Below are 12,684 nucleotides of genomic sequence, written 5' to 3'. Positions count from 1 at the left end.
TAGCACATAGCTTCCTATTGGCCGAGCCACCATCTCTGCCACTTTCTGGAAACTGGTGGGTCCCTGGATGTGGGAGAAGAGAGCCCAGGACCGCTTGCCTGTGCCGTGTGAAGGCAGGATTTAGGTGGCGTTTAGATTGAAGAAAGGAATGTTCTCCTGGGGACCTAGTGTGTGTGTTAGTCGCTTAGTCGTGTCCGACTCTTTGCGACCTCATGGACTGCAGCCCTCCAGGCTCCTCTGTCCATGGAATTCTCCAGGCAAGGGTACTGGAGTGGGTAGTCTTTTCCTTCACTGGGGACCTAGGGCAACGGACTATTTTTAAATGTGCGAGCGGGAGCTGACCAGAGAGGTTGAGTGGTCTTCTGCCGGAGGGAAGCCTGGGCGTGAAAAATGCTGGGGACCTTCTCAGAGGCTGAGGCTGGATTGCGCTGGGCGGGTCTGGGAAGGCGACTGAGAAAGCCAGGATTGCCTCCTGGTGTCAAAGTCTAGAACTGCAGCAGAGTCCAGGAGGGTGGGGCTTGTGTTCAGCGGGGCCCGTCCACCACCTAGGGGCTTCCTTGGTAGCTCAGTCGGTAAAGAAACTGCCTGCAGTGCAGGAGACCTGGGTTCAATCCCTGGGTCAGGAAGACCCCTGGAGAAGGAAATGGCAACCCACTCCAGTATCCTTGCCTGGAGAATCCCATGGACAGAGGAGCCTGGCGGGCTACATACAGTCCATGGGGTCACAAGAGTCGAACACGGTTTAGTGACTAAACCACCACCACCAGCTCGGACTCTCCGCAGCAGAGAACGGAGAACTCCGCTGGAGAGCCAGCTAGGCCATATCCCCGCCCGTCCGCCACCCGACCCCGCCCCTACCACCATCCGGCCCCGCCCACCGCAGCCCTCACTGCACCTCCCAAGGGCCGGCTCCGCGACGTTCCTGCGCCAGCAAACGTGGGCCTCTGAGAACCCGGAAGTTACGTTATAGGCGTGCGTCCCAGGGGCGGGAGTCAGCTGAGCTGCTCGGGCGACGTTGGGATCACCTGAGATCGGCTAAGGGGAACCGGTGCTCTCTTGGGGGCGTGAGTTGGGTGCAGGACTGCGTCAAATAAAGGAGGCGGGCTCTCTGATCTTCTCGCTCTATAAGGCGAGAGTGAAAAGATTCTTAGGATTTTAAAGAGGAGGAGTTGGCGGTGGCGGATTGCCAGGATCTGTCAGATTCCTGTCGAGGCTGGGGAGTCGCAGCTTCCAATCCGGGGAGACGGGGATCCCTGGGGGGAGCCCTGTTGTAATCCCTGGGACGGAGGACCCAGAGGCCGGGCACCATGGCGTCTATCCTGGATGAATACGAGGACTCCCTGTCCCGCTCGACCGTCTTGCAGCCCGGCTGCCCCAGCGTGGGCATCCCCCACTCGGGTAAGGGAAGTGAAGGCGCCGCTGCACCTCTCGGCTGTCCTGGCATCTGCATGGGAGGAGCGGAGCAGGTGGCTCCAGGAGCTCGGGTTCACCTCCTGGACCTGCAGTCTGGATTTAGGCCCTTAGTTCTCCTCAGGTTCTTATGGCCTCTAGGCGGTGGATGGTCGAAGTTTCTAAGAGCAGCAAGCACAGCCGCGTGATCTAGGCCATGCCACTAGAGTCCTTCTAAGAGGGAACTGGGACTCGGATAAGGAAGTGACTTGCTTAGAGGGCAGCAGTTGGGAAAACTGAGAATAGGTTCAGATGAGAATAGGCTTCATCTGATTCAGTGTTTTTCCCATCAGTCCCCTTGTGGAGGTAAGAGAAAGAATGAGTAAAGAACTGGTGAAAGGGGAGTGTTGTAGTGGAAGGAGGGATGAGCCTAGAGGGAACTCTGTCACTGAACAGGGGAAAATGAAGTATCTTAAGCTTTTGGTAGAGCTGTTTGCAGCTGGATGGTGAGGGGAAGTTTTTGTAGAAAGTAGTACAGAGTTGGCAGAGGCATCTGAAGTGCTGGAATATTTTGAGTAGTGATAGAGAAATGAAAGTAAAGGCTAGAGAGAAAGTACCAGCAGTTTGTTAACCAACTGATTGGAAGGGTTTCTCAGGGATCCCTCTGCCCTCATTCTTCTGGAGATTCATTGAGAGCATTATTGCATGGGCAGGGAGGAGGGAAGAAAGTGGAACTAGACGACTTTAGTTGAGCTCGGATTGCTTGACCAAAGACTGATAAGGGAGAACACTCAAACTTTACCTCATTACCACCAGGAGCAGGTACATAGTGGTTTAATAGCGTCCCAAGGGTTCAAAGAATCAACCCCTTACTGCTTTCAGAGGTGTGGGAAGAGCCCAGAACCTATAATGTAGCGTAGGACTAATGTAGAGGTGATTAGTAAAGTGCTTGATATATTGATATTTAAAGTGTCACTAACCAACATCCTGGGGTAGGAATATGTTAGAAGAAGGTGGAGAGGAGCAATCTGCCTCTTCTTGCCCTTCCTCTGTTTCATAGTTAACCTTTCTTTTGCTTCTTGCCTAGGATATGTGAATGCCCAGCTAGAGAAGGAAGCGCCCATCTTCACGAAGCAGCGCATTGACTTTACCCCTTCCGAGCGCATCACCAGTCTTGTCGTCTCCTGCAATCAGCTCTGCATGAGCCTTGGCAAGGATACACTACTCCGGTAAATGAAGACCCAGAAGGTTTACAAGTGTAGGAAGTGGATTGGTGGTATTTTGGAACTGTTGATTGACCAGGCCTTTCTTCCATTCTGGGCAGGTGAAACAGTGATTTGGGATTTGGGGGAAATATCCTATCCTTTGCAGAGAGAACTGATGTAGTGCAGTAGACCTGGACTCAGAGCTCAGCTCTGCCACTTACAGCAATGGAATCTTGAGCAAGTCACCTGGTCTCTCTGAACACGTCCCTTCATCTGTTACAGACTCTGTGTGTGTGTTTAGTCACCAAGTCATGTCCAACTCTTTGTGACCCCATGGACTGTAGCCCACCAGGCTTCTCTGTCCATGAGATTTCCCAGGCAAAAATACTAGAGTAGGTTGCTATTTCCTTCTCCAAGGGATTTTCTCAACCTAGGGATTGAGCCCCTGTCTCCTGTATTGCGGGCAAATTCTTTACCACTGGGCCACCAAGGAAGCCCATTATAGACAGTACCAACCCACAAAGTTAGTCATGTAGATAAGTGGAACTGTCTAGAGTCCTGAAATAAATTCACTATAAGTAGAAATAAAATATCTCAATAAAACTGGAAATATCTCAAGTAAATGGAAATACATGACAAAAGGTGTTAGCAAAATTTTTTTATCTATTCAGAATAACCATCTGAGATGAAACAGAGCTAAATCTCTGTATCACAAAAATGAATTCTAAGTAGAATAATTATTTAAATATAAAAAAATAAGCAGTGTGAATATTAAAGAATATTTAATAAATTTCTGTGCCCTTGGGCTTAAGGGAGACCTTACTCAAGCTAGAAAATCAAGAATCCACAAAGGAAAAGGTAGATTTGACTATGTAATTTCTGTTATGACAGAATAAAAATAGAAAAGCATATGAGGCATGTCAGGACAAAAGACAGTGGGAAAATAATGTTTTTCCATATATGACTAAAGATTTACATTCCTGTTCCTTAAAAAACCCTTTGAAATTAATAAGAAAAAGTTCAGTAGAAGAGGAAAGGTAAACAATATAAACAAGCAGTTTACAGAAGAGGAACTCCAAATTTCCAGTAAACATCTGAAAATAGTTTAAACCTGTGGGAAATGCACATTAAAATAACAGTAAGGGACTTCCCTGGTGGTCCGGTGATTAAGGCTCTGTGCTTCCAATGCAGGGGACGTGGGTTCAATCCTTGATTGGGGAACTAAGATCCCTCATGTTGTGCGGTATGGCCAAAAAATTGAAAAAACAAAACAAAACAAAACAACTAAGATACTATTATTTTTAACCTGTAAGATTAGCAAGAGTTTAAAATGGCAATGTATGATGCTGGTGAAGATATAGAGAGATGAACTTATATATTGCTGGAAAGAGTATAAATTGCCACCACCTTTTGGAAAAGTAATGTCTGTTAAACTTTAAAATATCTGTGACATTTCCTGGCAGTCCCACTTTGGGGAATTCAAGTAATAGAAAGAAAACTATGAGTTTGAAAGGTATATATACAAGGATGTTGATTGCAGCCATGTTTCTGGTAGGAAAAAACTAGACCCAAGCTGAATGCCCATCAGTAGGAAAATGATTAAGTTATGATTCGGGCATAAAAGGAAATATTACGCAGTTATTAAAACAATGAGAGCTGTATCTGTTGACCCAGTGGAATGTTCATGATATCATTGAGAAAAGTAAGGTATAAATTATAAAAACAGTGATAAAATAACTTTATGTTGTGAACATGGAGAAAGACGTTAATATCACTTTTTTCTGCTGGGAATAACAGGAATTTGGAAGGAAAGTCATTAACTTTTTCTTCGTACATACTTACTTTTTGTTTTTAAATTTGATTGTGTGGGGTCTTAGTTGTGGCACATGGGATCTTCAATGCGGGTCTCAGGCTCAGTTGCCCTGAGGTTTGTGGGATATTAGTTCCCTGACCAGGGATCAAACTCGCATTCCCTGCATTGCAAGGTGGATTCTTAACCACTGGACCACCAGGGAAGTTCCCCTTCATACAATTTTGCATTGATTCTTTGGTTAGAATGAGCATATCATTTGAAAAGGTTTTAATAAGGGAAATACCTTAAATAGGGAATAACCTTAAGGAAATACCCATCAAGATTACTGTGAAGATTAATTGAGGTCATACTAGCTCAAGCTCTTAGCATGCTGCTGGGTATCTAGAAAGTGCTCAATAACCATTAGCTACTATTTGTGGTTCCCTTTTTACCCCAGCATTCTGGGATGTCCCTGCCCATCCTGGAGGCACTGGGGGTGTGTTGAGCAGAAGCAAAATACTTCTGCTTAGTGATTTCTCAAAATGAAGTAGATTCTCAGAGCTGAGGGTTCTGAAGGAGGACCCCATATGTGTTTCAGAGTTCCCTTGGGATTGTATTCATAATTTTATGTGTCTGTAGATTTCAAGGAGGAAAGGTTGTTGTGCCTTTCATCTGATTATAAAGAGGTCTGCTGCTGCTGCTGCTGCTGCTAAGTCGCTGTAGTTGTGTCTGACTCTGTGCGACCCCATAGACGTACCCCACCAGGCTCCCCCGTCCCTGGGATTCTCCAGGCAAGAACACTGGAGTGGGTTGCCATTTCCTTCTCCAATGCATGAAATTGAAAAGTGAAAGTGAAGTCGCTTAGTCGTGTCTGATTCTTAGTGACCCCATGGACTTTAGCCAACAAGGCTCCTCCATCCATGGGATTTTCCAGGCAAAGTACTGGAGTGGGGTGCCAGTGCCTTCTCCATAAAGAGGTCTGTGATTCAAAAAAAGGCTCTGCCCTCCTCTGGAGTCATGCTCTGACTCTTGTCTTGACAGCATTGACTTGGGCAAAGCAAATGAACCCAACCACATGGAGCTGGGGCGCAAGGATGATGCCAAAGTTCACAAGATGTTCCTGGACCCCACTGGTGAGTGGTGCTAGAGTTCTGAGGTGGGGGTGGGGACTTTTGAGGGCAGGTCACTGCCGGGGTGGGTGGGACCTGAGGGTGGGAAAGGCAGCATCCTCTAGGGTGCCATGCTTTGCCCTCCTCCAGGTTCTCATCTGCTGATCGCTCTGAGCAGCACTGAGGTCCTCTATGTGAATCGTAATGGACAGAAGGTTCGGCCCCTGGCACGCTGGAAGGGGCAGCTGGTGGAGAGTGTGGGCTGGAATAAGGCCCTGGGCACTGAGAGCAGCACGGGTCCCATCCTGGTTGGCACCGCCCAAGGGCAGATCTTTGAAGCAGAGCTTTCGGCCAGCGAGGGTGGGCTTTTTGGCCCTGCCCCGGATCTCTACTTCCGTCCATTGTACGTGCTAAATGAAGAAGGGGGCCCAGCACCTGTGTGCTCCCTTGAGGCTGAGCGGGGCCCTGAAGGGCGCGGTTTTGTCATCGCCACCACTCGGCAGCGCCTCTTCCAGTTCATAGGCCGAGTGGCGGAGGGAGCTGAGGCCCAGGGTTTCTCGGGGCTCTTTGCTGCCTATGCTGACCACCCACCCCCATTCCGTGAGTTCCCCAGCAGTCTGGGCTACAGCGAGCTGGCCTTCTACACCCCCAAGTTGCGCTCTGCACCCCGGGCCTTCGCCTGGATGATGGGAGATGGCGTGTTGTATGGATCGTTGGACTGCGGGCGTCCAGACTCCCTGCTGAGTGAGGAACGGGTCTGGGAGTACCCAGAGGGGGTGGGTCCCGGGGCCAGCCCACCCCTGGCCATTGTCCTGACCCAGTTCCACTTCCTGCTGCTGCTGGCAGACCGGGTGGAGGCAGTGTGCACGCTGACGGGACAGGTGGTGCTGCGGGACCACTTCCTGGAGAAGTTTGGGCCGCTGAAGCACATGGTGAAGGACTCCTCCACGGGTCACCTGTGGGCCCACACCGAGCGGGCTGTCTTCCGCTACCACGTACAGCGGGAGGCACGGGATGTCTGGCGCACCTACCTAGACATGAACCGCTTCGACCTGGCCAAGGAGTATTGTCGAGAGCGGCCTGACTGCCTGGACACAGTCCTGGCCCGGGAGGCTGACTTCTGCTTCCGCCAGCGTCGCTACCTGGAGAGCGCTCGCTGCTATGCCCTGACTCAGAGCTACTTTGAAGAGATTGCCCTTAAGTTCTTGGAGGCCCGACAGGAGGAGGCGCTGGCCGAGTTCCTGCAGCGAAAACTGGCCAGTTTGAAGCCTGCCGAACGAACCCAGGCAACCCTGCTGACCGCGTGGCTGACGGAGCTCTACTTGAGCCGGCTCGGGGCCCTGCAGGGTGACCCCGACGCCCTGAACCTCTACCGGGAAACCCGTGAGCGCTTCCGCTCCTTCCTCAGCAGCCCTCGCCACAAGGAGTGGCTCTTTGCCAGCCGGGCCTCCATCCACGAGCTGTTGGCCAGCCACGGGGACACGGAGCACATGGTGTATTTTGCTGTGATCATGCAGGACTACGAGCGCGTGGTGGCTTACCACTGCCAGCATGAGGCCTACGAGGAGGCCTTGGCCGTGCTGGCCCGCCACCGTGATCCCCAGCTCTTCTACAAGTTTTCACCCATCCTTATCCGTCACATCCCTCGCCAGCTGGTGGACGCCTGGATTGAGATGGGCAGCCGGCTGGATGCCCGGCAGCTCATCCCTGCCCTGGTGAACTATAGCCAAGGTGGCGAGGCCCAGCAGGTGAGCCAAGCCATCCGCTACATGGAGTTCTGCGTGAATGTGCTGGGCGAGACCGAGCAGGCTATTCACAATTACCTGCTGTCGCTCTATGCCCGGGGCCAGCCAGCCTCACTGCTGGCCTACCTGGAGCAGGCCGGGGCCAGCCCACATCGCGTGCATTATGATCTCAAGTATGCGCTGCGGCTCTGTGCTGAACACGGCCACCACCGTGCTTGTGTCCACGTCTACAAGGTCCTGGAGCTGTATGAGGAGGCTGTGGACCTGGCCCTGCAGGTGAGCCGGTGATCCTTGACCCCATATGGGAGAGAGGACTAGAAAGCAAGACATGCTGAAAGTTGGGGGGGTTGGACCGTGGCTAAGGGGTGCTGGCCTCTCGCAGAGGAGCTGTTGTATAGAGGTGAAGAACACGACTCAGAAGTCAGGGTTTGAATTCTGGCTCTGTCTCGTACTAGGCTGTGTGACCTCAGACTGGTTTCTGAACCTCTTTTTGCCTCAGGTTATTCAGCTGCAAAATGGGGTTAATATAATAAGCACTTCCCTCACAGGTGAGTTCTGCATACATGCTAGCCACAATTGCAGAATGGGAAGATGCTGAGTTGCATTGCTCAGATCATGAATTATCACCTATTTAGTATTATAGAAAGTGCTATTTAAAATTTGAGGGAATTTCCTAGTGGTCCAGTGGTTAGGACTGTGCATTTTCACTGCCAAGGGCGCAGGTTCAATCCCTGGTCAGGGAACTAATATCCTGCCAACCATGCATTGCAGTCAAAAGAAAAAAAAAAAATCAATTCCTGGGTTTGAATCCAAGACTTACTGAATCAGAATGTCTGGGTGAGGGCCCAAAAATCTGTATTTTGGGTATTTCCTGAGGTGATTTTTAACTTCACTAATATTGCAGGCCCACCATTAATAAGTAGCATTTGCATAGCTCTGACAGGGACAGGCCCGTTACTGACAGGCCTTCCTGTTTCAGGTTCCTTCCTGTTTCATTAGCCCCTATTTCAGCTCCCAGAAGCCCGATCTTTCTCGTTGCCAGGAGTGCTGGGCATCTGTTCTCTTGGGCATCTGTCTTTCCCACAGACTCTGCCCTGAGTGGGGAGGGGACTTGACCCTAACACTCTCAGCTTCCCCACAGGTGGATGTGGACCTGGCCAAGCAGTGTGCTGACCTGCCTGAGGAAGACGAGGAGCTGCGCAAGAAGCTGTGGCTAAAGATTGCGCGGCACGTGGTGCAGGAGGAGGAAGATGTACAGACGGCCATGGCCTGCCTGGCCAGCTGCCCCCTGCTCAAGATTGAAGATGTGCTGCCTTTCTTTCCTGACTTCGTCACCATTGACCACTTCAAGGAGGCCATCTGCAGCTCACTGAAGGCCTACAACCACCACATCCAAGAGCTACAGCGAGAGATGGAAGAGGCCACAGCCAGTGCCCAGCGCATCCGGAGAGACCTGCAGGAGCTGCGGGGCCGCTATGGCACCGTAGAGCCCCAGGACAAATGTGCCACCTGCGACTTTCCCCTGCTCAACCGCCCCTTTTACCTCTTCCTCTGTGGCCACATGTTCCATGCTGACTGCCTGCTGCAGGCTGTGCGGCCTGGCCTGCCGGCCTACAAGCAGGCCCGGCTCGAGGAGCTGCAGCGAAAGCTAGGGGCTGCTCCACCCCCTGCCAAGGGCTCTGCCCGGGCTAAGGAGGCTGAGGGGGGCACTGCTGCTGGGGGGCCCAGCCGGGAACAGCTCAAGGCTGACCTGGATGAACTTGTGGCCGCTGAGTGCGTGTACTGTGGGGAGCTGATGATCCGCTCTATTGACCGGCCCTTCATCGACCCCCAGCGCTACGAGGAGGAGCACCTCAGTTGGTTGTAGGAAGATGTCAACCCCGATAGGCGGGCAGGCAGTTGAGGGGCTGTCCCTTCTTGGGAAAGCCACAGCATTATCTGTGCTCAATCTCCTGGAGGCTGCTGGGCTGGGACGGTGGTGGGGGGACTGCAACTATCCCTGTTGCCCTCGGGTATCAGCTGATGCTTTCTGCCAGCTGCCTGTGCTGGTCTTCAGAGCTGCCTCAGAGCTGCTGTTTTGCCCAGGCCATAAGCCTGCTTCCCAGTAGAGGGCCATAGCCTGGAGAAGTCAGAATTGTGACCCCATCACTATCCCCATGCGTGTAACAGCTCTTTTCCTTTTCACTCTCCACACACCTGTTCTCCTGGAGCATTACCTCCTATCCTAGCCTTCCCTTTCACTGTGGCTTGTCTCTCTCAGAAGCGCTCTCTTCTGTCTGCCTCTCGGTCCCACAGGTGAAAAGGCCAGCCCCCCAAGCCCTGGGCATGGGTTGCGGTGAGAGGTGGGGCTGATGGTGGGCCTGCCCTTGTGCACACACTGTCTGGGGCTCCAGTGTGAGGGGTGCTCTGGGGCAGAGAGCCTCCTGGAGGACAGTGGGAGATGGTGATGAGGTGGAGAGCATTAAACTGTCTGCATTGCCCTGGTACTCTGGAGTTGGTGCCTTTGTGTTGATGCTGGGGAGAGCAGTGTGTGAGTGATCTCCAAGACGGGCTGGGGTGCCACAGGAAGCTGCCAAGGCCCTGTATACTTTCAAGCCTTGGCCCTTTTTCCTCCTGGAGATGTGACAGGATGATTTTTTGATTCTTTGCCTTCATTCTGTTCTTTCTGACTCCAAGCTTGGGTTGGGCTTTAAGGCCTACCCTCCCAAGTCTGGGCTTCCCTGGTAACTCAGCTGGTAAAGAATCCACCTGCAATGCAGGAGATCCCAGTTCGATTCCTAGGTCAGGAAGATCTCCTGGAGAAAGGATAGGCTACCCACTCTAGTATTCATGGGCTTCCCTGCTGGCTCAGATGGTAAAGAATCTGCCTGCAATGCGGGAGACCTGGGTTCGATCCCTGGGTCGGGAAGATCCCCTGGAGGAGGGCATGGCAACCCACTCCAGTATTCTTGCCTGGAGAATCCCATGGACAGAGGAGCCTGGCGGGCTACACACCTTGGGGTTGCAAAGAGTCTCAACTGAGCAACTCAGCACAGCACTCCCAAGTCTAGGAGTAGGGTCTGTTCTTCCCCTTGGCCAGCAGATGGTGCTGCTCCCCACAGAACTCTCCACACTCAGGCAGCTGGGGGCGCTGACTTCTCAAGTCTTGGTCTGTTCTCTCCCTGGTTGTCCCAGGAGTTTTCTGCTAATCTCAATGCCTAATCATAAATCTAAGCCCCTCATTCTTCCTACCTCCCCTGGCTCATGTTAGATTTTGTTAGAATTTGCTTGCCTGTCTCTTCACCAGCCTGGAACCCTGCCTTCTCAACTTCTGCCCAATTTTGATACTGCCCTACAATCGATGTTTGTTTCATTGTTTTCATGGAGTCTTAACCACTGGACCACCAGGGAAGTCCCTTAACCGTAATGCAGAGGTCCACCATGGAGGTGAGGCTGCTGCTGCTGCCATCCATAGCATTTGGCAGATATGTTTTCTCCCTATCTAGCTCCTATGACCTACCCATCCCCCCCAACTTATACTTCTTTAGTTGTGGCTTGAGGCTAAGCCCTAGGAAGTCCTGAAGCAGGGCCTTCCTGTGACATCAGCTGAGCACCCTTTGCTCCATGGACTAGCGTTCACAGTCCACTGCCCAGCTTTATGGGTGTGGTCAGTCAGCTGCCCAGACTGAGACGAAATAACTAGTGAGTGTTCCTGGAATCAGGCTGGGGTCAAGTCACCTGGCTAGTGATGGCAGGCTTCTCTCTCTTGCCCGGGCAGCCTAATCCTCTCCCAAGACATTTATCCTCTGCAGTTCTGGGAGAATCTTGTCCTGCTGATTTCTTCCCCAACCACTAGAACAACAGGGTTTGTTCATGGCCCCTGCCAAGGGATAGGGCCAGAAGCTGTCCATCTTTGATGAGCCTCAGACTCTCCATCTTCCCCCTGAAACAAGAATGGAAACAAAGGGGACCCTACCCATCCTAATCCTGTTCGCTTTCCAGTGCCCCAGGAAGATTTGGGGGGCCTCCTGCTCCCTTCCTCTCCATGTGGCCTAAGGCTCCCCTCACACCTAGACATGACCAGTCCAGGGCTCAGGGTAATGCTCCCCACTGTCTGCTAGGTAAATCTTGGCCTGGTCACTTGCTTACTTGGAACAGCTTGAGGCTTCTGTTTTTGCACATAATGTGTGCCTAATAACATGTTAGTTAAGCAAAGGCTGCCCTACTGTTCCCTCCTCCCAGAAGACTTGGCTAAGACAACCTGGGACACCCCTGCCCCTTCTGTCCTTTCTTAAGCCTGCCCATCTGGTCCTAGGCTGCTTCCTCTTTCCTGGAAAAAGGCCCCAATCTTCTCTGGCACCAACAGAATGGGGTTCCGTTGAGTCAGGGCAACGGGAAGCCACGGCTCTTAGATCCCTGGAAACCAAGCAAGGCCTGGAGTGGAGGGAAGAGAGAAGGCCCTCGGGGCCTTGGCCCTAAGCCTGGGGGAAGGACCAAGAGGGGGTGGGGTGGGGTGGGAGCAGCTGCGTGGGCAGGGGCCAAGATGAATGAGCTGCTTCTGGAGCGGTCACTGGAAATAGGAGGAGTGGCCACAGTCAGTGACGCTGGGATCAGGGCAGGAGGCCTGTAAACAAGGAAGCCACCTGGGGGAGATGCAGGGCGGCCACTGGTCCTGGGGAGCAGGTGCTTCCTGAGGCCCGCCCTTGAGAGGGCCCTTGTGGGGGGGCTGCGGGGGGCGCCTGGCTGAGTCAGCAGCGGGCACTAGGGGGCGCTGTCTACTGGCTTCCCTAACCCACCAGCTCCTTTCCTCTGCCCCAGGGGGAGTGGCCCCGAGGGTGTGCCCGCCCCATGTCTGAGGCTCGGCCGACTGCCCACCGCCCTTCTCCTGGCCAAAGCCAACCCTGGCAGGGAGGGCGCAGGGCTCAGAGCCCGGACAGCCCGGGAGTGAGTTCATTCCCCAGGGACCACCGCCTCCCAGCAGTTCCTGCTCAGCCCCCTCTTGCCCCGCTGCGCCCAACTCGTGTCGCAGGCGGGACACCCTAACCCCATTGGTTGGGAGGGGGCCACCAGGCTCCAGGCTGCCCTTGGCGCTGCCCCCCTGGCGCCAGGGAAACAAAAGGTTAGGGGGCCCAGAGGGAGTTATCTGGCCCCACTACTAACACCGGGAGAGGGGGCAGGGAAGGGGGCCAAGAGGGGCACACCTCCTCCTCACTCCCTCAACTCTGCAGATTCTTCGAGACACTTTCACAGGCGGAAATTCCCAGAGGTCAGAGGAGGGAAACGGTTAATTCCTTTTATTCAATGGGTCCCCCCTGCTCGCCTCCCCCCAACTTCCTCCCTCCACTTCCCGCCCCCCCCTGTGTGAACAGGAAGTGGAGAGGAAAAGGCTTTGAGCAGTGCAGCTGGGAGCAGGAGGCAGGGAGTGGGCGGCAGGCTTAGTGCCAGCCCTGCCCCTCACGGTTACT

General features: G+C 53.1%; 1 protein-coding gene across 2 annotated transcripts; it reads left to right on the top strand.

Moving 5' to 3' along the window:
* The first annotated feature begins 978 nt into the window (after positions 1-978).
* Positions 979-9,726, top strand: VPS18 (VPS18 core subunit of CORVET and HOPS complexes). Of its 2 annotated transcripts, XM_005903957.2 has the most exons (5): positions 979-1,398; positions 2,477-2,618; positions 5,428-5,519; positions 5,646-7,516; positions 8,382-9,726. In XM_005903957.2, the coding sequence occupies exons 1-5, from the start codon at positions 1,308-1,310 to the stop codon at positions 9,105-9,107; spliced, it is 2,922 nt and encodes a 973-aa protein (XP_005904019.1). In that variant the 5' UTR covers positions 979-1,307; the 3' UTR covers positions 9,108-9,726. The 2 variants fall into 2 exon arrangements, with proteins under 2 accessions (XP_005904019.1, XP_070234308.1); XM_070378207.1 differs by lacking the exon at positions 979-1,398 and having other exon boundaries at positions 2,587-2,713.
* Positions 9,727-12,684: the final 2,958 nt, after the last annotated feature.

Source organism: Bos mutus, chromosome 10 (assembly GCF_027580195.1).
Source record: "Bos mutus isolate GX-2022 chromosome 10, NWIPB_WYAK_1.1, whole genome shotgun sequence".
In the NCBI taxonomy this organism is placed as follows: Eukaryota; Metazoa; Chordata; class Mammalia; order Artiodactyla; family Bovidae; genus Bos; species Bos mutus.
The sequence above is the reverse complement of the archived record's forward strand: the minus strand, read 5'-3'. Positions and strand labels throughout refer to the sequence as shown.

Excerpts from the sequence above, each read along its gene's own strand:
- VPS18 (XM_005903957.2), top strand. The coding sequence starts at position 1,308 with ATGGCGTCTATCCTGGATGAATACGAGGACTCCCTGTCCCGCTCGACC. Across the intron at positions 2,619-5,427 it reads GGCAAGGATACACTACTCCG|CATTGACTTGGGCAAAGCAA; the intron begins GTAAATGAAGAC and ends TTGTCTTGACAG. Across the intron at positions 5,520-5,645 it reads GATGTTCCTGGACCCCACTG|GTTCTCATCTGCTGATCGCT; the intron begins GTGAGTGGTGCT and ends GCCCTCCTCCAG.